The 23,287-nt window shown below is 58.6% G+C and overlaps 6 protein-coding genes across 6 annotated transcripts; 2 read left to right on the top strand and 4 right to left on the bottom strand.

Moving 5' to 3' along the window:
• Window positions 1–144: 144 nt before the first annotated feature.
• On the top strand, window positions 145–2,229 carry EX895_001848 (uncharacterized protein; the record flags this gene model as incomplete). The annotated part of the gene is made up of 1 exon (XM_029882447.1): window positions 145–2,229. The coding sequence occupies one exon, from the start codon at window positions 145–147 to the stop codon at window positions 2,227–2,229; it is 2,085 nt and encodes a 694-aa protein (XP_029741302.1).
• Window positions 2,230–2,568: 339 nt separating this feature from the next.
• On the top strand, window positions 2,569–4,074 carry EX895_001847 (uncharacterized protein; the record flags this gene model as incomplete). The annotated part of the gene is made up of 1 exon (XM_029882446.1): window positions 2,569–4,074. One exon carries the CDS (start codon window positions 2,569–2,571, stop codon window positions 4,072–4,074), a length of 1,506 nt encoding a protein of 501 aa, XP_029741301.1.
• Window positions 4,075–4,393: 319 nt separating this feature from the next.
• On the bottom strand, window positions 4,394–9,406 carry EX895_001846 (uncharacterized protein; the record flags this gene model as incomplete). The annotated part of the gene is made up of 1 exon (XM_029882445.1): window positions 4,394–9,406. One exon carries the CDS (start codon window positions 9,404–9,406, stop codon window positions 4,394–4,396), a length of 5,013 nt encoding a protein of 1,670 aa, XP_029741300.1.
• A 1,930-nt stretch (window positions 9,407–11,336) lies between these two features.
• On the bottom strand, window positions 11,337–12,341 carry EX895_001845 (uncharacterized protein; the record flags this gene model as incomplete). The annotated part of the gene is made up of 1 exon (XM_029882444.1): window positions 11,337–12,341. The coding sequence occupies one exon, from the start codon at window positions 12,339–12,341 to the stop codon at window positions 11,337–11,339; it is 1,005 nt and encodes a 334-aa protein (XP_029741299.1).
• A 713-nt stretch (window positions 12,342–13,054) lies between these two features.
• Window positions 13,055–16,867, bottom strand: EX895_001844 (uncharacterized protein; the record flags this gene model as incomplete). Its single annotated transcript, XM_029882443.1, has 1 exon — window positions 13,055–16,867. The coding sequence occupies one exon, from the start codon at window positions 16,865–16,867 to the stop codon at window positions 13,055–13,057; it is 3,813 nt and encodes a 1,270-aa protein (XP_029741298.1).
• Window positions 16,868–18,232: 1,365 nt separating this feature from the next.
• On the bottom strand, window positions 18,233–22,678 carry EX895_001843 (uncharacterized protein; the record flags this gene model as incomplete). Its single annotated transcript, XM_029882442.1, has 2 exons — window positions 18,233–20,751; window positions 21,364–22,678. The coding sequence occupies 2 exons, from the start codon at window positions 22,676–22,678 to the stop codon at window positions 18,233–18,235; spliced, it is 3,834 nt and encodes a 1,277-aa protein (XP_029741297.1).
• Window positions 22,679–23,287: the final 609 nt, after the last annotated feature.

Raw genomic sequence — 23,287 nt, 5'->3', positions numbered from 1 at the left:
GCCAGCCAGTGCTGTGTTTCTCGGTTGGGCTAGTAACTTATCTTCAGTCCTCCTTCCTTCTCCATCAACACGAGCGACTCGGCCAACTTCCTCTTCCGTTTTCTGGCCTAGACCTTCCGGCACTCATCGTGCGTGTGGCCTGCGATGAACCATTCTGTGGTGCAGAAATGGTTGCGTACCGTGCTCGGTCCCTACACGGATCGTGACCGAGTGTTTGCCGACGTTGATCGAGTCTTGATCGCAGTCTCGTCGCTGTCACCTAAGACCGAGGTCTTCACTTTCAACGATGGTCGAACACAGCTGCTGCTTACTTTGGACGGAACCATTCCGGTCAATTTCCGCAATACGACGTACAACATCCCAGTGGCGTACTGGATCCCGCGAGACTATCCTCGCGAACCACCCATGGCCTTCGTAGCACCCACACCAGACATGGCCATCCGCAAAGGCCCCAACGTCGATCCGAGCGGAGAGATCGGCGGAGACTATCTACGAAGATGGCGCAGTAAGCCGGAAGCGTGCAATCTGCTGGATCTGATCCACGACTGCCAGCACATGTTTGGTCGCGAGCCTCCTGTTTATGCTAAGCCCAAACCCACCCCTGTCTTCGCCACGGCTGCCACTCCATCACAGCAACAGCACCAACAGCAGCACTCACAGCCATCCACCCCACAACGCTCGAGCAGCACATCCAGTGCGCTTGCCGCACAACGACATGGCGCTCCGCCACCCGTCCCAGCATCCCCGCAGTCCCCATACATGGCAGGGGGTCCTTCCTTTCAGAACTCGAGCGCGTACGACCAGCGTCAGAAACCACCTCCACCCGCACCCGGTACGCCTTCCAGCTCGCAGGATGCTCAAAGCCAGCACGCACCACATCGACCTGCCAAACCTTCTTCGTCGCTGGGCCCGGATGCCGGATATGCTGCTTACAGTCCAGGCCCTGGCTCTCGAGCCTCAATGTCTCATCCAGCGCAGTACGGCTCACCAGCACCTGCGCCGCTTCCGTCGAGAGAGACGCAATCGCCGCAACAGACCGGAGTACCACGCTTTGGTGCGGAGGAAGCGTACAGACGCTCATCATGGGCAGACTTTGCACCGGTCGGATTCGGCGGTCATCCTCCTTCCCAACACGGTGCCCTGGGCCAAGCACAGTATGCAGCGCAGTCCCCCGTGACCGCACCGCAATCTCCATCGCATGCAGCACCGTGGCAGCAGGGAGCAGGACCACCGCAGCGCCGTGACTCGCAGCAGTATACCCACTATCAGCAGCAGCAGCATCATTTGCACCCCCAGCATCAACATCAGCAGCGCTCACACACTTCCCCTTATCCAGCATCAGACAACCATCCGGGACCGCATCCAATGTACAGCGGCAGTCCAGCTCCAGGGCAGTCTTTCGCACCACCTCAGAACGGACAGGCAGTGTATGATCAACCTCAGCATACGAGTGGCGCACCGCAACCGCAACCACCCCCGCCACCTGGACCCGGACCGCATCCGCACCCACATGCAGCCGACGGCACTCTGTCTTACGGTGCCAACGGGTATCGCGACCCGCCGTCGTCGCAGCCTGCAATTGCTCCCAAACCCAAAGGCATTAACTTGCTCGATGACGAAGACGAACCCGTCGGTACTGCTTCTCATTCTTCTCAGCCAGCTGCTGCTGCTGCTGCCGGAGGTGCACGTCAGAAGGCAGGCGACCCAGCCGTGCCGCCTCCACCGCGTCCGATCAACCCAGAGCTGCTCGCACTCCACGATCGCATCTACACGAAACTCGACACACGCCTCAGTACGCTCGCCTCGACGCTTGCCGCCTCCAACTCGCGCCTCGAGGTGCTCTCCACCGACCTGGACCGCGGCCTGCCCGCGATCGAGGACGAAATGTCGCGCCTCAAAGCTGTACGCGATGTGTGCCAGACCACGGGTGATCGATTGGAGGCGTCGGTGAGGGATATCACAGAGTCGATCCGTGGGCTGCAGGCACGCGAGGAGCCGGATCCGGACAACATGGTGCTGGCGACAAGCATCGTGGGGAATCAGCTGGTGGATCTGGTCGCGGAGGACAACGCGATCGAGGATACGCTGTACCACTTGGGCAGGGCGTTGAACGCGGAGCGCATCGATTTGGATCGGTTTTTGAAGCAGACGAGGATGTTGGCGAGGGAGCAGTTTATGAAGCGCGCCTTGGCGATGAAGATTGGCGAGGGAATGGGGTGGGCTGAGTAGAATCGGGCACTGAATGCAGTCGGAGGTTGTTACCGTTAGGTGCGGTGCAATGCTATGCGATTGAGTTGTGAGCAGACGAGTGTGTGATGCTACCGTGTTGCGACAGCTTCATTTGTAGCAGTGAGGAGGATTCAGGGTGAGCAACTGGGGCCTCACGACGAAGCGCGAAAGCTGGTTTACGCGGGTTGAAAAAATCCGCGCTGTGGGATGGGCGTAGTGTTGGTGTGGAGGTTTTGTGTTGCTTTTCTGTTCGTGACTGCGAGAATGGCCTTTCTAGCCTCCTCTACACACACCACGTCTATCTACGCACAGCTACTCACGCAGCCGTTTCACGCCAGGATGAGTGGCAATCTCAAGCGAAAGCGCGCTGGCGGTCACGACGGTGGAGCTGGTGCACCCATAAGCGTGTGCCCGACTCATTCAACCACGTCAACACAGCCTGGTAGTGGTGGTGGGGCTGGTGGGGACGCTGGCCAACCCCTAGCCTCACCGGAAACAAACACGTTCCTCATCCGAACGCACCTCGAACAGTCGCTCTCTGAGCTGTACGCCTCCACCTCACGCATCGAAGCTCTCCTGCACCTACTCCCACCATGCCCGCAGGCATCGTCCTCGCGATCTGCACTCGCCGAGCTCCATGCTCCCGCGCAGCCGGCCCAGCCCTCACACCCTTGCTCTTCACTCGCCGCCAAGCCACCAGCCGTTGCCGCCGCACAACCTCCCTCGCAGTGCTGTGAATGCAGCGCCGCACTGCAAACCGAACTCACATCCCTGCGCACACAAGTGGCGCGGCACGCACGCGAGAGGGACGCATGGAAGGCGTTCAAAGCGTGGTGGCTGGATTCACTGGCTAAGCGCGAACGGCGGCGGAGTCGGCACCGTCGACGAGACGGACACGACACGGAAGGCGGCAGCGGTGATGGGGAGTTGGCGAGGATCGTGGGAAAGCTGGATGCGCAGACAAAGCGCGTTTGGGTTGATGCGGGCGTATTGGCGGAGCATTGGGAAGGCTGCGCTAGGGAAACGCAAACGGAGCACCAGGTGCAGGAAGAGCAGAGCGAGCTGACTCTTCCCGTTCATCCCGCCTCGAAAGTTACCGCGAGTGGATCGAATGGTGGCCGTGGAATGCAGAAGGGGGTGGCAGACTCCGATGTCGATGCACCGCCGGCTGCTTGTGATCCCGCCGATGCGTCGAGTGCACCGTCTGAGTCTGGTCCTCCTCCGTCCTCTCAACGGCACAAGTTTGAGGCTGTCGATCGAGCTGGTGCTGCCGGAGCTGCGAGAAAAACTGGGTTGGCACCCACCATGGCAGCTGCGAACCCGGCCGCATCGACCTCACGTGGAGCCCAAACGCACGCCTCTAAACGAGACGCCCATCCTACTGGGGATGTACTCGAAGCACCACAGGATCACGAACAACGGCACCCCCCTACAACACTCGCCAGTCGCACCACCACCGCCGCCGCCGCCGCGCCCGCCGCCAGCCCCTATATCGACACCACGCCCATCCGCAACCGCCTCACGCGCCGCACGCTACACGCCTCGGACTGTCCGGACTGCACGCTCTTCTACACACACCTCGACTGCGCCGCCACCGCCGCTGGCTCCACTTCCACCTCTACCTCTCCCCACCAGCAGCAGCAGCAGCAGCAGCAGCACGGGGGTGCCGTTCGCGGCGGCGCAGGGGGGTGGCGGGAGGGCGACGTCTCGCGCCAAGCATGCAGCCGGCACCGCACGACGTTTGCACGCGCCCCGACGCCCGACGGATACTGGAACATTGCCTTTCCGTCCACCCAGGAGGCCGACGCGATCAATGCCGGCGCGAGAAGTCGCAGGAGCAGATAGCCAGCCCTCTTGAGCGAGCTTGACGACAGCAGTCAACGTACCGCCGCCTCGCAGTGTGAGCCGCCGCGTGCGGTCAGTCGTCATCCCAATCGTGCATCTGTATCGCCGACAATACCAGTTGGGAGCGTCACTCTTCGTACTCCTGCTCTCCCTCCTGTCTGTGCTCACCGTCTCAACCAAACACCCCAAATTCCGCAGTCTTACATCACACTCACACAAAACCATGTCGGTCATATGTCGATCATCGCAACGCATTCCATTTCTCCCCTTCCTCCTCTCCCTTCCCTGCTCCTCGTTTCCCAATGAGCCACAGAATCCGCTACAAAAACCCGCTCTCCTGCAGCAAGCGTGCAATCTTCTCGTCCTCCCTCTCCCTCGGCTCGAGCGCCAGACTCTGCTCGTACAGGTCGTCCGCGGACCTCGCATCGACCAGGTTCTTCTCGATGTACTTCTCCAACGCCGGAACGGGCGCCAGGTTGTACGGCGTCGACTGGTGGATAGTGATCTCCCGGATCACCTCGGCCGTCTTCTGTCTCTTGCCAAAGTTGATCAGCGACTCGTTCTCCTTCAGCCGGTCTCTGTTGCCGTCCTCAATAAACGTCAAGTCGCCCAAGTAGCGGCCCAAAAACGGCACGCACGGCGGCTTGAGCTTGCGAATTGTCTCCCTGTAGTTGGCCCAATTGCGCGACGCAGACATGAGTGTCTCGAGCGACTCGAACACCAATACATGCTTCTGCGAAACCGCATCCCACGTGCGCCGCAACCTGTGCACCGGCGCCGTCGACAGCGCCGACACAATCGCCCACATGCCCGAAAAGTTGTTGAGCGCCCGACACCGGTCGGCAATGCTGATGAAGTGCTTGATGAGCGCAGCGCGCTTCTTGAGATCCTCCTGCTGCAAGATGGTCTCGGCCACCCACGCCGAAATCCGATTGTGCGTGTTGATGCTATCCATAATCCCCTTGGCATGCACATCGTTGCCCGGCTTGGTCCACTTCAATCCCAGACACTCGGCCGGCTTGACCTTGTTGTACAGTCGCGACTCGAGCAGCGTCAGCTGCCTCGCCAACTCCAACGGATCAATTTCGAGGAACTTGAGCTTCTTGAGGTTCTTGGGCAAGATCGGCGCCGGCGCCGAATTCGGGAACACCATCTTGCGGATCATCTGCTCGCCCTCGCCCTGCCGCCGTTCCACCAAGCGCTGCAAATGCTGCGACGGTGCCTTCATCGACGCGGCCTCGCCCATCTCCTCGACAGCAAATCGCCGCACCTGATCCAGGTACGGGTCGTCCTCGCCCTCATAGAAATGCATCTCGAGCCACATCTTGAGCACGTTGAACACACGCAGACGGATGGGCATCTGCTTTTTCTCGGTCCACAGCACCAGCTCCTCGTCGCTCAGCCCATCGGGCGGCAAGATCCGGAACCGCTGCGCCAGCAGGTCGAGCAGCGTCTGCGTCGTCGTGAACGAACGGTACGTCATGAGGAACGTATTGTTGAACGAGGCGTCAAACGAGTTGTGCATCGTCAGGCGCGCAAGCAGGGCCTCGAGGGTAGCACCTTTCACCGAACCGTCCTGAGCAATCACAATGTCATCGCCCATATAGTCTGGCTCGAGGAACCACGGCACCTCGTCCTCCTTGCGTCGGCCCATCGTTGAAAGCGCGGTACTGTTGGTTCCGACGCTGTGTTCGCTGTCCTGAGTCAATGTGTGCGTGAGAGGAGTGTCGTCACCCAACAGCCGGCGCAGCTTCCCACTGCCAGTACGGATCGACTCGCCATCCTCGTCGATGCTCCCTGGCGCGTTTCCATCGACCAGCGTACCCCGGCGACTGAGGATGCGGTTCGATCCGTCCGTGTACGACTGCATCGAGCGCGCAGAGCCGCCCGTCGTGACCGAAGTCGACCGCTGTCGGTAGCTGCTGGAAGCGTACGACGTCGAACCCATCCGGCCTGGAGCCAAGCTGGTCACAGGCGAATTTGTCGTCGAGCCCGTCGTCGCGCGACTAGCCGACCTCGACCGAGGTCCATTGGGCACGGCGATGACCGGCCCCAGGTACATGAACTCGGCCTCTCCATCCGGCTCGTCGTGATCACCCCTGCCGTAGCGTGCCATCTCCTCTACTTCTTCGTGCAGACCGTTGCTGGTGTGATTGCCCTTGCGCGAAAACACACGCGTCGAAGGCAGGCTAACGCCGTCATCCGAGCCATACACCGAGGCACGCGCGCCGAGGAAAGGCGATGCATCCTTCAGCTGCTCTTCGCCCACTTGGGCGAGTTCTTCGAGTGTCTTGACGACTGCAGAAGATAACTTGGCCAGCTTGAGACCATGCTTTTGCAGCACGCTGGCGATGCTGCCAGCGGTCGTGGATGCAGATGCATGGCTGCTGTGCTCCTGAACAGCGAGGAGGAGCAAGCACGATGCGTCGTAGGCGACTTGCTTGAGCACGACAAAGCGTCGCAACAGGTCCCGCGCCTTGTTTGCATTGGCAGTGTTGCGTTCGTTGATTGGTGATGATCTGGCTTCTTTGGCGTTGGGACCATCGACGTCGAGACCGACCGCGAGATCGATGCTCTCGATCAAGCCTTCCAGAACCCCGAACCGAGAAAGGATGGACGTTACAGATTTAGCAATGTTGCTGCTGCTGCTGCTCGTGCTCGATTTCTGTGCTGCGTCGATTGCCGTTTCCCTCGCAGATTCGAGCTGGGCAAGAGCTTGCTGCAACTGACGGATCATCTGCTGATCCAACCGCTTCTCGGGAATGCGTCGCAGGGTCAATAAACCGCGCACCACCGCCGACTCTGTTTCCCTGCGCTGGTCAAACGGATTGCTGCGCACACCCTTGCTCTCTGCCTTGATCAACGCAGTCTCGTACTTGGACGGCAGCACAAACCCGTTTCCGAGCCAACCAGCGGCCATCCCGCTGCCAAACGACGTGGGACCAACGCCGTTGAGACCCATATCGCTCTCGAAACTGCCCTCCACTCTGCGCAACCATCCTCGACTGTGCGGTGCTCCGAGCGCAGTGCTTCTCGACTTTTCCGCTTCAGAGCTGAGGCTCTGCAGCGTACGCATGAGCTCGAGAGCATCTTCGCGCAGTCGATGCCTGCACTTGTAGAGCTTGGAGAAGACATCCGCGTCGAGATCCGTCATGGTGCTTTCCATGCCCGAGGTAGGCGACGAGGCAAGCGTAACGGTGTGATCGATGACTTGACGCGACGAGAGGACGAGCTTGGAGACGACTGCGTTGAGTTTGCGTCCGATGGGTTGCAGAGCTGCTGGGGTCGGTGCGGCCGAATCCTTCGGGTTAACGCCAAACAAGTTCAGAGTGGCAGCGTCGGCACCGTGTGTCAAAGTGTAGAGCGAGTGGAGCACACTGGAATAGACATCGAGGTTGACGCTATCCGAGGCAGATGCGCTTTCTGGCAAAGATTTGGCGTCATCGGTTTGAGATGCTTTGCTAGCAACGAGTTTGGAAATGGACGCGAGGTCGTTGGTGGAGAGCGAAAGCGAGCCAGTGGCATAGAGCACCTCGCGAATGGCTGCCACCACGTCAGCGGTAGCGTGAGCCAACCTCGGCAGATAGACACCATCCTCTGCAGGGCTGCAGGGCGAAGCATCCGATTCTGCCAGACCATTGGTACCGATTTGTTCCGTGGCAATCGTGGCCAATTGTCGAATCACCTCGTTGGCGCGCCGGACCAGCAGACTGACAGGTGGCATTGACGCTGGTGCCAGCGATTTTTGCAGTTCATAAGCCGCCGTTTCCTCATGCAGCAGTGTCGGTGGCGAGATCTTTGGCGGCGAAAGCACAGGATGGTGGGCGAACGCAGCAAGACTCGAGGATGTGCTGCCACCTCGATTGGCATTGTCGGAGGGGAACACCTTAGGAGGCTTGCCTGGCAAAGCAGAATTCATATCGCCGTCGAGATCCGAATCGTCCGAATCGAGATGGAGCGCCGAAATACCCTGGGTGACGTTGAGTCCTGCTCCGAGGTTGGGCGCGCCTCTACTGTGCTCGAGGTTCGCATTCGCCGCAACCGTCGAATGCTTGGGCGAGCGACTGCGAGGCGTGACATTCGAGAGAATGGTGAGCTTGGTCTTTGCATCGGCGTAATTCCATCGGATCTCGTGTGTGAGGCGGTGGACATAGAAGAAGTACTTTTCATCGTCGCTCAGCCTCAACTTCCAAGGCCTGGGTACGCTGGTCGGATTAGGCATGCGATCGGCCGTGTTGGCGCTCGGTGCGCGGACGGGGGTGGTGCCGTTGTGGAAGATGGCCGTGTTGCTGCTGTTGGCGGAAGAGGGTCGCGATTCTCCACTGGTGCTTAGCGAGGTGGGCCTGCTGTTGTCTGGACCAAGGTGGTTGGCATCGTAGTAGTCTTTGCGCGAGTCGGCCGAGCTGGTTTGGCCAGACGAGGAAGTGCGGATCATGGGTTGCGGTTGCAATCTGCTCGACGAAGCTTGTGTGCCCGTAGCGGCTCTCGGTCTAGCAGCTGCCGCAGCCGCAGCTGCAGCCAAAGACGCCGATGCTGTGGAATGGGACTGAACAGGGTCTGAGACGGAAGCAGCTCTGGCGCGTTCGCGTTCCAAGGCGAGAAGTTGTTCCGAGGCCGAGATAGTACTTGTTGACTGGACACGCGCGTCTGCGGTACGAGGGTAAGCCGGCACGCCAGAATCAAGAGTTGCCGAGCGCGTGTCTGCCGAAGAAGACGATGGAACGCGTCGGTACGGTGACGCATTGGACTGATGGTTGACGGACGCTTGTGTGGTATTGGGGCTAGCTGGGTCGAATATACGCCTCCTCGGATCGAGCATGGCAGCTTCAGCAAGCTGGCTGAAGGCGTCACTGTTGCCTATCTCGTCGCCCTTGATGAGCGCTTGAAGGCCGTCGAAGCCAGCGCCAAAGCCGAGGCGGGAAAAGGAGTCGGATTCGATGGAAGATTGCGACGAGAGGCCGAGGCTGTACTGCGCATGCATTTGGGCGCGTGCTATGAGCTCGACCTCTGCTTCCTGATCCGAGATGGGCTCTACATAGTTGGAGGGGAACCAGCCACGGACGTGGTTATCGAGCAGACCGTCCCACCAGCCAGACTCGAGCTGGGTGAGCACCTCGATGAGAGCGCCTTTGCTGAAGGAGAGCGAGCTTGCATCGTTGGATTCAAAGTCGTAGAGCGCACGAACGAAGAAGGAAGGCGGTTCGTCCGAGTCGTCGCCGGTGCTGGGCGCTTGGTCATCCAGCGAGGAACGATATGCTAAGCGTGGCTGGGAGACGCGCGAATCGGACTGAGGAAGATGGCTGCCACGAGCGGCAGCAGAGGTCGACGCCATGGCGCAAAGATGTTGAGTGAAGTACGCAAAGAAAGCAAAAGCGTTCTTTCAAGCCTTAGCAGAGACTCGAGCTGAGAGAGCTGCGGCTGGGTGGACGGGAAAAAGCGCGAACAGCGGGTTCCATGGATGCTGGATGCGGCTCGTTCGGACGAAGGAGAGCCAGCGAGAGAGAAAGTGGCGTAGTGGCGCCAATGAGCAGCCCGAGGGAGCAGAGGGGTGTGGCTCTATGCAGAAGATATGCGCAGGCCGAGATGGCGGTAAGTTGGCTAGGGGACGAGTGCCGATCCCTGAGACGTGTTAGGGTTCACGAGAGAGGGAGAGTGCGCAAACGGCAAGAATAGCGAGGTGGTAGTAAAGCCGGTCGAAGGGCGAGAAAGCGGGCTGATGAAGTCGGCGGAGGTTGTGGCGACAGTACGGCTGCGGCTGCGGCTGCGGCTGCGGCTGGAATTTGGGTCAGGAGGGGGAGAGGGTCGCCAAATGAATTCCAAGGTCGACGGCGAGCGCCAAAGCTAGCCCAGACTCCAAGGTTGCAAAGGTCGAACCGAGCGAGCTCCGAGCGTGGGGTAAGACAGACAGTCGCGGATGATGGTGATGTCGTCGTCGTGGTTGGAAGTGATGAACGAGCACCGACGGCGTAATCGTCCCAAAACAAAGTCGTCGTCTCATGTGCTTTCTCAGCTGGAACCGGAATTGCAGTAGAATCGGTCGTGCCAATTGTCGTCCAACTTTGACTAGATTCAAAGCTCAAAGGGCCCGCGAGCCTGCTTGCTGCTTGCTTGCTAACAGCCAGCCAGCCGGCCGGTCAACGGTGCAAAGAGAGAGCGAGAAGCGCGTGCGAGCGTGCGTGCGTGCGTGTGTCTAATCTAAAATCTCATTATTACCTCTAAATTGTGCAGTGCGTGTGTGTGGGTGCGTGCCATTGGATTCACGGCGCGTATCTCTCTCTGTCTTGAGCCGCGGCAAAGCACTGCTCTCTCGCTGTTCCTCCTCTTTCGCCTGTGTTAATCCCGAAGTGTGACTCTGAGCGAACAGCTGAGTGAGCGTATGTTATATAAGAAAAAGAGAGAGAGGGTCTACTACTTGGTGCGCCAAGGAAAGGAAGGCGCTCTCCAAGATCGAACGACCGACGCGCCTTGCAAATCTTCCTCGTCTCGCTTTCTTGCTGTTGTGTGGGGTTGAAAGGGATCTTGATCGCCACATCTGGCTCTGTTGAACAACAAGTTAGCGGTCCCCGAAGAGCGGCCTTCTTCCTCTCTCTTCTCGTTTTCCAGGTCACCCACACCAACGTCGAGAACAAATAGCGTCACCATATGGTGTAAGCTCATCTGCCTGTTGACCGTGCTGTGATGGGCTGGGTTCATCGGTCTTGACTCACGAAGACAATGCGTCGATCTCCATACAGCGCCCTGCTCACCCCACGAATGATACACTTGCACTCGCCCGCCCATTCGCTCGGTAGAGGATAGTAGCTGGCATTGTCGTTGTTCGCAATATCTACCATCCGAAGCAGCTCAGACGACGTACGAGAAAGGGGCGAGGAATTGTTTTACATGGCGTGCAAGCAGCGAGACCGTGCCGGCGTCGGAGATGCAAAAATAACACAATTGCGAGATAGAGTCGCAGCAGATTGAGGCGAATTGCAAAATGCTTTTTATCAAGGATCTTTTTCTTCTCGTCATCATAGTGTCTCTCTCTACCTGATGACGGACGTGCGTACGTAGTCCTGCCGTCCTTGGGACCTGGCCGGAATCGTATTCTCTTTCACGACGAGATCACTCATGCTGCCACTTGCCGCCCGGTCTGGTACCAAACATCTGTGTGTTTCTTTGCGGCACCAAATTGAGCGAACAGTATTCACAGTGTTCGGCGAGGGAAGCTGCGAGGGAAACTAACGTCGCCACCCTTGGTTGCATCCCATCAAACGCCCCGGTCATGCATCCTCACCGTCCTCGACAGTAACTGTCTTCGCCGCCGCCGTCGCGGCAGCAGCAGCATCGCTACCCGCCTCGGGCTGGTTCGAAGACGTCGTCGTCGACTCTGGTGCTTCCACTGATGCAGACTTTTGCTGCTGTTGGGCCATGGCCTGTTCTTGCAGCGCCACGAGCTGTGCACGCGCCTGCATCAGCATGGCCGCTTGTTGCGGAGGTAGGTTGGGTGGCAGCGGTCCCTGCATCAACGCCGCGAGCTGAGCCGGGTGGATCTGTTGGCCGTTGGGCAGCGTCACTCTTGCGTCTGCACCCGAGCCCGTCATGGGCAAGCTGATGCCCTGGCCGTTGGGTCCATCGGCAGGTCCTCCGGGACCTCCGGGAGGCGTAGGTCCACCAGGTGCGCCCTGCGGACCACCCTGGATCTCGATCTTGGTCCCCGGCGGAGTCACCAACGGTGGCAGCTCCACATTAGCCTTCGGGATCGGCTTGCCCTCGTCCTCGAGCCTCTTAACCTCGGCCGCACGCTGTCGCTGAATGTCGTAGTAGATCTCCTTGTGCTTCAAGTGCGCCACCATCTCGCTCGCCGTCGGGAAAATCAGCTGTCCCCATCCTTCCCGGAACGTGTTGGCCTCGCTCACCACGTCCAGGATCTCCGCCTCCAGCTCCTTTTCCGCCAGAGTGAATCGCGCCATGGTCTCGTCGCCGATCGATCCTTTTTGCAGCAGCGTGCCCAGTGCCTGCTTGTCATCGCGCATACGCATGATCCGGCGCACATCTGTCATCGCCCGGTTAAGCAGCGCCGCTTTGAGCACTGCCTCCGGCGCAGGTGGGTCGGCAGCTACGAGTGTTTGGTAAATGTCACGTGCTTCGTGGCCCTCGGGGAACCAAGGTTGATACGATTTGGCCAGGTTCAGCGCTGATCGTCGTCGGTAGATTCGGGAGAACACCAGCATCGACACCACCAGCGTGGCAACGTAGCCAATGGGCACAAATATCGACAGCGCCATGGTGCTGAATCAATGCAACGATAGTTGCCGTGAGATGAAGAGTACTGCTCGAGGAGCTACGACAGAGCGCGATGGTCTTGGTTGAACAGACGTGGTCGGACGGTGCTGTGCAGGATAGCTCGGTGTCTCCGACGCTGCGCCGTTGTTATATACGGGAGTCCGCGCCTTGCGAAGGTTGTTCGAGAAAGGAAGAATCTTGTCCGAGAAGAAACTTGATGTGATGGTCGGATGCCAAGAAGCGAGGAAGAACCTCACATCCTTGCAGTCATTCCCGAACAGCAACGAAGGCTCAAGAGTGTTTCTCGCTTGGACCGTGACACGACGACAGCAACGCTCGCAGTGCTCAAGTTCTTCCCTCTTCTCGCCCGACAAGAGCAACACTTTTTGACCGCTTGACACGTGTCGCGCTCTCTTGGCCGTTGCTGTCACCTCGGCGAGCGACAAAGCGTGCGCTTTAACATTGGTTTTGCGCGTTCGCCAAATCCCTTGCTCTGTCCTTTGCTCTGGCGCACCCAGCTCGACTCAGAGCATCGCTAGATAAAGGACCACAACAACAAATCCTTTGGGATCGTGCAAAGGTTGACGCATTTGTCGAGAAACGATACAGATGCAAGTGCGAATGGATGGAAGAAATGCTGAGAGTGAAGAGTCGAGAAGTGATTCACGGAAAAATGTGTCAAGGGAGGTTTTTGAGGTTGATGTCGATTCTGAGGTCACGAAGCTTTGCTGCGGGTCGAGGTGCCAGTTGCACCCGCCGCCGCTGCCTCCTCCTCCTTCTTCAGCTGGATCAGCGACTCGAGCTCGGTGCACACCTCGCTCATTGACGGTCGGTTTCTAGGCGTCTGGTCCCACATCCGGTCCAGAAGGTCGACAATCTCGCCGCCAAATTGACGACGAATGAATCCCGTATACGGACGCTGCCGCTTCTGCCCGACATCCTGATAGATCTGATGCTCGTTCATACCTTGGAACGGATACTTCTTCTCTGGCTGGTGCCACTGCAGCGCCTCCCAGAACGTCATGGCCGCCGACCACACGTCCACCTTTTCGTTGTAGTGCGGCTTGGGCACCCACAGCTCCACCGCCTGCCAATTCACCGTGCCCACCAACGACCGCATCATCGAGCGCGATGTGTTCTTGACGCGCGCCAGCCCAAAGTCGTTGATCTTGGCCGTCTTGCGTCGCGTGATCAGCACGTTGGTCGACTTGCAGTCGCGGTGGATGATGGCGGGCGTGCGCGTGTGCAGATACTCGAGACCACGCGCCGTCTCGAGCAGGATGCGGAACACCTCAGCATCGCTCGGCGCAGCCGTGTTGCGGATGTAATCGAAAAGATCGCCGTTCGAGCAGAGCTCGCTGACAATCATGCACGGAACGTGGCGTGGATCCTCGGGGATGCTGACACCAATGAAGCGCACAATGTTCTCGTGTCGCAAGTCGCGCAGCAGGCTCAGCTCCTTGATGTCCATCTCGGTCAGCTGATCGCGAATGTCGGCGATGGCCACCTTGTTGACGCGCGTCTTCGAGATGCGATACTTGCCCACGTAGACGTCTTTGAACCCGCCAGAGCCAATCTTTTCGAGCTTCTCCAGCTTGGACGGCGGGATCTCCTTGTCCGTCAGATTGAGGCTCTCCAGATCGAGACCGTTGAGCTCGTCGACACCGTCGCCTGCCTGCGGTGCATTCGCCTCTGCGTTATTTGATGTGAGTGGAGGCGTAAGAAGCTTTTCAGACGACACCACTTTCCCGCGTGCACGCAGCAGAAGAGGCTGATCACTGTCAGTGGCTGCAGGATGCGTGTTGCTGGCGGCTCTGGTATTGCGTCTTCGAGTTGGAGTGCGCTGTCCAGCCTTGAAGTCATCGTCTCTAGCAGTAGCAGTGGTATTAGAAACGTCCGATCGCGCCTCGTCTGCATCCTCGCTTTCCTCGTCGCCAATGTCGAGCTCGATCGCGTGTTTCCCGGCATCAAGCTCAGCGAGCTGGTGCCAATCTAGCAGCTTTTTGATCAAATTGGCCTTCTTATCGTCTTGTTCCGTTTGGATGTCGTGGTGGAGACAGAGTTGCTCGAGCTCTGATTTGCGCAGCCGCGAAAGCGTTGCGAACGTAGGTTGGTTCATGCTGCTCTCGATGCTTTCGGAAGGAGCCCTGTCGCTCTCTGGAGACGCTGTGCGCTGGTCACGGCCAAGGTCCTCCCCGGAGTTGTCTGCCCTTTCAGCTGACTCGGAAGCACTCTCCATATCGACGTCGTCTTGCTGTCCGTCACAAGCCGGATGAACCTCGCACGCTCCGTTTGAAGCTCCGGCAACGAGGCGCAATTTCCCATTGCGAAGCTTGCGGAACTTGGTTGGTGTAGGCGCATCTTCGTCATCGTCGGTAGCCATGTCAGCGTCATGGTCCTGCTCGCGGACGAGGACTTCAAGGCGATCGTCCGACGAGATTGCGTCCATCGAGGTGCTGCGGCTGCGAGGTTGATGTAAAGTGAGGCTCGCGTTCGAATCTGCTGTCGATCGTCTCGTGCGTAGAGTCCTGCGTGAGCTGCCACGGTTCGACGCATTCCGCAACGAGTTGAGCTCATAGCTGTCCTGCAGCGAGGTAACAGATGCAGGATGCAGAGCTAATGCGACCGCTTCACTGTCGGATGACAAGTCCTCCATCCACTCATCCTCATCCTGCGCACTGTCCTGGCTGGGAAGAGCAGCATTGAACTTGACCGACTTCTTGGTGCGCTGCGGTCGACGGTTGCCGAGCTTGGGTGTCGCCATTGGATCTGCAGCCGCCGCCGGAAAGAGTGCGTCGGATCCGCCCACGCCTGCGCTTCGCGCACCCGTCTTCCGCCTTGTCGGCAACCCTATGGTAAGGCGCGCGGTGCGCGAACGCGTTCTGACGGGGGATGAAGCGACAAAGACATTGAGCTGGTGCCTGTGCACGAAGGGAGAGGGCGACGCATTGGAAGCACGCGAGCCTCGACCTCCAAACACGGAGGAAGACGTCGACGCAGACAGCGCTTCAGAGCCGTTTGCGAGCCTTTGACGACGTCCCAAAGCAGCATCACGCAGAGTGGCCTTGTCGCGCAATGCTCGACGCGGAGCCTGGTTCGATTTAGAAGGTTCGAAGTCGTCGAAGGTGGAAGAGTCCATGCGACGCAGCGTGCCTTCCGTGTAGGGTTTCAACCTGACGTGCGGAACTCGGCCATTGTGTCGTTGGCTGCTGCTGAGCATATGGTTAGGCTCAGCTTCGGTCTCTTCTCCACCCGCCTCGTTGGAAGCATCTGTGAGGTCGGTTTCGTGTCCGTCTGCTGAATTTGAAGGGGAAGAGCGGTGCGACGTTCGGGCTACACGGTGCGAGCTTCTACGAGCTGACGAGCCCATCCACAACCCATCATCGTCTTCATCGGCCTGGTTGCCCAAGACTTCACTGGAACGCTGATCGTACGAGTGTTGAGAGGTGCGACCCGGGCGAGGCTTTCGGCGAGAAGAGGATGAAGCCTCACAGTCCTCGGACTGAGAGTGATCCAGTCTCGATCTACAGGTAACGATCTGATTGACAAGATCCTGCTTGGTCAACAGCTCGAGCTCGTCATCGGTGGGAGCAACATCCCAGGCGCCAGCGGACGTGCAGAGCTGGAGAAGCTCGTCTCTACGAAGACGATGGAGCTGCCAGGTGGGCGCAGATGAGATGAGACGTGTCTGCTCTGCTTCCTCGTCGTCCATATCGACGCTCGCCTCGCTACTGGGGTCCGAGTCGGGTGCTGCCGACCGTAAAGTGAGTACGCGGTGGGAAGCTGGAGGAAAAGCGGACTCGTTCGGGTCGACGGCCGTGTGGTTGCTGTTCTTGCGGCTCATGGACCGAGACTGCGATCTGCTGAGCCTGCCGGACAAGCTGTCCTCGAGCGTCATACCATCGAGCGTCTTGTGGAGGGAGTTGCGGCTGGAGCGTCGGGTCTGGATCTTCGGACGAGATGGCATGACAACGGTGGCAGCATCTTCTGTCCTCGAACTGGGTGTGCGAGATGTGGTGGGCGATACGGAGAGTACGGAGGACCAGTCCGAGTGTTCGCTGGCAGAGGACAAGGGTTTGTCTCTGGGCAGATGTGGAGAAGTGACAACGTTGAGAGACTTGTTCCTCCGTCCGCGAGGTGGAGGCTGCTCCGAAGCAATGACGCTCTCGGCATGCTGGCCGTTGTGCTTAGCATTCTGGCTAAGTCTACCAAGCTGGTCTCGAGCGCCCTTCTTGCGCTTGAGACCTGCACGAGCTTTCGCCATATGCATGGAGGCAAAGGGAGATGCGTGTATTAGCGGCAACTCGATGAAGCCGGAAGCGTGGTTGGCCAGGGATGGCGAGCGCAGCAGGGAGGAGCTGACGTGGGCGAGTTTGGCACGCAGTCCTGAGCGCCTCTTGCTATCTGCTGTTGAGAGCACAGCGGTAGGAGGACCGCTCTTGCCGATGAGAGTCGCCGAGCAGTCGTCGACGGAGTGGTTCTGGAGAACAGGAGACAGAGCGGTACGGGTTCTGCTCGCATTCACCATGACGAGACGGGACGACAGGGGCTGTGGTGAGAAGATTGAAGCCAGAAGCGGGGTGGTCGTATGTATAAAAGCAAAAGGTTGCTGAGCGGAGGCCAGATTCGCCCAAAGGTCGAGTGAAGCCTATTGGCCTCCTCCGATCATAATGGAGCGGGCGACGTCAATCTGCTGGGCTGTAGACTTCGTGTCAAAACGAAGGTGTTCCGAGCCGGGCAAAGAAGCTATGAGCGGAGTCGTAGTCGTGGTGGTGGAAGCCACAGGTAATGGAGACTAAAGTAGATCCGACACTGATGTTCGCGATCGGGTGAGAATCAAGCTGCAGATGCAAGACAGCAATGCAAGGAGTGAGAGAGATTGCAATGCAGAAGAACAGAGCGTGGATGAGAGGCTATATTTGCTATGCCGAAAGAATCAGAGTCGAAAGAACGAAAACGAGATCAAGTTGGTGGAGCTGCTGGTAGCCGGCTACGAGTGCTGTTGATGGTGTGGTGAAGTGCGAGATGCGAGAAGAGAGTGCAGTCGTTTAAAGGAGCTGGTTTCGATTGAGAAAGATGCGAGCGAGCGGACGATGTTGTTGCGATGCAGTGAGTGAGAATGTACGATGGAAACGTGGACACAGTGCAAGATGGTTGCGCTACAAGGGGTGCTGAAGGGTGTTGATGGTGTTGGTGTCGGAAGCAACTATTGAGAAATATGCAACGCCCCAGCACCAAAACTTGGTTTTTGTGCGGAGAAAGAGCACTAAAATATTTGGTAATTCGAGACGACTCAGCCCTTTTCCTTACCGCCTTCTGCTGCCTGTGCTTCGTTTCATTCCCCAACTGCATTTAAACAGATATAAAATATATAAACGAATGAATAAACATCGCATCTCGGCAGCGACAGCAAACACCACTCCACCTCTCGCCCGAATCGTGTCTCGCACTCAACGCGCATGCCGGAATTCGGAGCGCGTCGCGTGTACAGTACAAGTACTGTATTAATTCAAGTCGCCTCTTAGCACGCGGTCCAGCACCAGCTTAGTGCGGCCTTCTCCCTCAAGTCGATGAGACGATCGATGCAGACAGGCAGAAAGATATGATCAGATGCAGTCGGATTCAATAAGAGCATGCGTTGCTAAGGATACAGTTAAAGACGGTATATAAAAAAGGAATGCTTTGGCAAAGAAGGCTAGAGATGGAAAGGGGGGAAAGAGGAACGAGACCAGAACGTTGAAATGCAGAGAGAGAGAGAGAGAAAAGGCCCATGACAAAAGGAAAAGGCGACGCGTGGCCAGCTGGCCTAGCATCGCATGGGTGAAGGAGAAGGAAAAGCCGTGCTGCTCGAGCAGCAGAATGGATCGACAAAAAATGGACAAAAGAATGGAGCTTAGACCGCAGAGCCAAACTCCTGACCCTCGACGCCAATCGACGCCAAGAGGCCATTGAGATACTCCTGCGTACTCGCGTCGTTGCTGAGGTCGCCGCTCTCGTTGAGCATATGCTCAAAGCTGTTGTTGCCCGAGTCCAGGCCACTAGTGTGCAGCCCGCCTCCGCCGGCCATCTTGCCGCCCATGTCAAACCCAGCAGGCGACAGCAACGGCATGTGGCTGCCGGGCACCATCAGGCCAAGCGCAGAATCGCCGCTTTGCCCTTCAGCCACAGCAGCTGCAACAGCCATCCCCGCAGAGCTCATCGAGACGCCATTCACGTCGCCCTGGTTGAAGCTCATGTCCAGCGGCGAAGGCAGCGCGCCTCCGAGTGGGTTGGTCTGGCTCGCCCAGTGCCTCTCGAGTCGCTCCTTTTGCATCCGAGCGTCGTCACCCGTGTTGAGCGGCGGAGGCTCGCACATTCCCACACCCATCTGTGGGAACGGCGTGATGGGCGTGTGCACCGCACGTTGCTGGATCATGCCCCATGCAGCCGGCGTTGGGCTGGCTGCCGGCGACAGTTGCGGGTGCGGGCTCAGCATGGCACCGTTCGCTGCCCGCTGAGGGTTCAAATACGCAGGCGCGGGCGGGATCGAGACCATTAGGTTGGGCTTGCTCATCGACAGTCCCCGTTTGCGAAGTAGGGTAGGCGCCTGCAGGTTGGCGTTGAACGATGTCTGCTGAGGCTCCGCCTTAAACCCAAAACCAGGCTGCGGCGAGGCATGCGTCTGGATCAGCGAGGGGGGCGGGTTGGTATGCGCAAAGTGAGCTTGCTGCTGATGAGCCATGCCAGGGTGCATTTGGGGCACACCGTTGTTGGGGAAAGCGGCGGTCATCGGCGACAATCCGTGCGCGCCCATGTGCAATGCGGCGGTAGCATGGTGCAAAGGAGAAGCGAGCGGCGCAGACCGGCCCAAAGGCGAGGCACTGGGACCGGCAGTGAGGAGCGAGACGGTGGGCGTGCCAGGGTTGGTTCCGAGTGCCTCAACGCACTCAAGATCCCAGGCGATGACGAGCACCACATCGCCCACCTTGCTGCCGGGGCTCAAGCTCGAGCCAGTATCGTTGAGCAGCGCAGGCGCAGCGCCGTCGCGGCTGGCCGTTGCAGCCGAAGCAGCAGCCGCTTCGGTCGCCACCACCAATTCCTGAATGATGGTGACGCCCGAAACAGCCATACCAAGCGCGGCTCGCTCGCTTGGCTCCTTGCCGAACGACTGGAGGCCATCACGACCGCCGTAGACGTTGACGGGGTGGTTGCGGCTGAGGAAGTCGGCCCAGAAGTCAGTCGCGAACGGAGCCTGGTGGCACCATCGGTGGCGCAGATTGCTGTTGGACTGACTGCTGGCGTCCAGGGGCGTGTGTGGCGATGCGGGACCGCTCGAGGTGCCCGAGATGGGGCTCAAGGAAGCAATGCTGCCGTCGCTCTCGCGGCGCTGGCTGCCTTTGTTCTTGACTGGGGTAGAAGTGGTTGGGTCGTCCTGCGACGAAGCAGTCTGGTCGGCGGTCTGGGCCGACGCGCTGCTGTCCGTGACCGAGGCGCCGCCGGCCGTGGTGGTGGAGCTGACGTCGACGCCATTCCTGCCCGAGATCTTTCGAGGTGCCTCCAGCGGCTCCACGAGTGACAGGACACGCTTCCCATGCGAGTAGACCGTGGTGACAGAGGTGAGTCGGAGGTCCTGCGCTGATGTCAACGAGAGCTGTGTGCTAAAGTGGTCGTAGCGAGGCATCATGACGTCGTGACGGGGGATGGACAGCGGCACGTGGACGTGGAGGAATTGGCACGGCATGCGGTGATACATCTCGGCGAGGCGAGGGAAGCGGAAGTGGCCCACGCGCACCGAGTCGAGCGTCATCTGAGGAAGGTAAGACTGATTGTTGGCGTACGTGGTCATCGAGTTGCGGTCGAGGTTGGTATAGACGTGTTTCTCGTCGCCCGAAGAGCAGTGCACCCACATGGAGAAGCTGGCGGGGAGAATAGGGCAAGGAGTGTTGGGGCTATTGTTCTTGACACCCGTGTGAGGAAGGTGAAGATCGTTGAGGCCCGAGGTGATCGAGTGTGTGGCGGACAGCGGAGGTGCACCAGGCGAAAGAGGGCTGGCGAGGCCCTGGCCGCCGCTGAGACCGGGGGTATAAGGCGAAAGCAGACCACCGCTGCCACCGTTGCCGCTGTCCATCGAAAGAAGCGGGTAGGCTCCACCAAGACCGCCGTAGCCATAGCCGGCAAGCGTCTGTGCATACATCATGCCGCCAGCGGGGATGTAGAAGTCCTCCTCGGTGGTGGGCTCGGCAATGAGCTGCTGGAATTCGGGATCGCCTTTGCGAATGTTCTTGAGCACCTGGATGTGGCTCGAGACCTGCTTGCGAGTGCGCACCTTATTGGTCTTTCGCTCAATGTAGTCGGCGATGAGCTCGTTGCGGCCACAGGGCTTGCCGTGCACCAACACCTTTCGGCGACCAAGTTTAGGAATGAGGCGAAGGGCTGAAAAAACAATCGTGAACCAGCACGAAGAAGAGGCGACGGTGGTGGAAAGGGAAGACACAAGTGAAAGACGGACGCACGAAAGGACGCAAGATGGAGAAAGAGGTGATGGAAGAAGTGAAAGGCAGGAAGGACGAGAGAGTGTCAGCACAACTAGAACCCGTTTGTGAGACGCCGCGCGATGTTCAAGCCACGCAAGAGCGTCTGCCCTTCTAGCACGTTGTGCAACCCTGGAGTGTAAGAATGCCGAAGAGCGAGAGAGAAGAGAGAGAGGGGGGCAAGGAGGCAACGAAGCTCGGAGCAAGATGGTTTGGATGTCGAGCAACCCCGCTCGGCGTTCTCGAACCAAATTTGCCATATTTCAACAGGCTTCCGAGGCACTTGAGCCGCAAGCACCCTTTGAATTTTTTTTCTGAGATTCAAATTTGCCCGAGACGCGTCTCTCTGTCCGAATGCTGGCGCTTGGTGACACTTCCATTAGTGCCAGCAACCAGCAGCGCAGGGAATCCAAAAGTGACGACGAAGTCGAAGCTTCGATGTGCAGGCCAGGCCTGTGATGGGGAGAACGGGGTACGGGGTACAATAGCCATAAAAAGACAAAGAAAAACTTACCTTCCCAAAAGGCGACCTCGACGTCATCGGGCCAGACGTCCTGATTCTTGCCGTTGGCGTTGCTGTTCGGAGTGGTATTGCCGCCAGCCATAGCGTTGCCATTGGAGTTGGCCGACTTGGTCTGTTGGATCGACTTGTTGTCCGCTACCCTGCTGCTGAAGGATGCCTGCGACTGCGCCCTCTGCATGGCATCCGATGCAGCACGTGGCGGGGCACTCTTGGGCGGCGGCTGGTGCTCGCCGCCAAACGCCGGCAGCGACAGATTCGCGGTGAGATTGGCGATGTGCGCTGCGCGGTCCATGGCGGTGAGCGAAAGACGCCGAACTCGGAAAGGAGAGGCGCTCGATTGCACCGATGTCGGGGTCTCAAGCCCTGCGCCTACGCTCGACCCCACGGAGAATTGTGGATGTTGCTGGTATGCGTACATATTGGGCGGGGTCTGTTGAGGCAGGAATCGCTGCTGGTGCATCATGTGCTCGGCGCTGCGTTCGGGCGTAGCGTCCACCTGCGATGTGCGACGTCGCTTGGCATCTTCTGCAATGCCACCATGGGGAGTCGGAGTAGGGCTATTGCTCGACGACATGCTCACCGTGAGACGTGGCGGCGACATGAGGAAGCCGGTTCCTGACACGTCGTGCGCACTGGCACTGATGTCGCCCGACACGTTGTTGGCAGAGGCAACGGCGTTGTACGAAAAGGGATCGTAGGCGTCAAATGAGATGCTCATGCTTCTCGCCCCAGCGTTGGGGCCCACCAGGCTGGCATAGTCGGTCAACGACGAGCTCGAGTCGGTCGAGGGCATCAACGGCTGAATACTATGACGACGGCCCGAGTTGGACTCAGCACGGACGTGCAGCATCGATGACCCCAATGCACCGATGCCTACAGACTGCAGAGTTGTGGGGCGTTTGGCCGAAAGGGAAGTGTCATCGAGATTGCCGAAGGCCAGCTGCATGTCTGCATTCATGCGGTCAAAATCGAGCGCGGCTGCGAGCGACTGTGCATCACCGCTCATGTCTGCGTCAGCTATGCCGGGAGCACTGTGGGCGAACACGTGGGCGTTGTCGTTAGAAGCATCACCGGTCATGCTCGATCCCTGGCGTTTAGTAACAGTGGCAAACGCGGCGTTGGCAGCACTGATGGAGGCTTGGTGAAGGTGAAGTCGATCGCTGACCTCCTGCTTGTTGTTGGCCATGTCGTTATCTGGGGTATACAGCAACGAAGACGACGAGGACAGAGCCGAGTCGGAGTATGTGGGCGAAGGGAAAAGGTGCTGGATGTCTCCTGTAGGAGAGCTAGACTGAGCAGTGGACATGTGCGCTGCGGCCCGGCGTTTTGGGGGTTGACTTGACTGCAAGTTGAAACGTCGCACAATCAGGAGCTGGCGGCGTCTCGAGAAGCTAGGTGACGATCGTGATCGCGTGTCGAAAGAAGAATACGAAAGGATAGCTGTCAGACTTTGAAAGATGCAATTAGACGAGAGCAAAATTAAAGAGCGTCGGTGCTGTGGAGGAATGGGACGATTAGTGGAGAGGTGGCGTCCGGTCGTGAAGAACGTTAGGTATATAGTACGAAGAACAAACGAAGTTGAAAGTAGACAATGATGTCGGCGAAGTCTTGCAGCAGCGATAGCCAACAAGGGCGAACAATGGAGTGGCGGAAAAAGCAAGATGGAGGGAGAGATGGACAAAGATATTGAGATGGGAAAGGAATAAGGGCGGATCGACGACAAGCATAGACACTTAAAAGGCGGAATGGAGTTCGGCAGAATGGAAATGTGTCGAGCAGAGGAGCTGATCTGGCTTGGACATCGATCTTGGAGACTTACCAGGCAAGAGAAGAGTCGATTTACCGGGACGCGATAAAAGCTTGTAGGCCGTCTAAAGAGAGAATTGGTGCGTACTAGTCTTGTGCTAAGGCCTGG

The sequence above is a fragment of the Sporisorium graminicola genome, chromosome SGRAM_12 (genome assembly GCF_005498985.1).
Source record: "Sporisorium graminicola strain CBS 10092 chromosome SGRAM_12, whole genome shotgun sequence".
NCBI lineage: Eukaryota > Fungi > Basidiomycota > Ustilaginomycetes > Ustilaginales > Ustilaginaceae > Sporisorium > Sporisorium graminicola.
The sequence above is the reverse complement of the archived record's forward strand: the minus strand, read 5'-3'. Positions and strand labels throughout refer to the sequence as shown.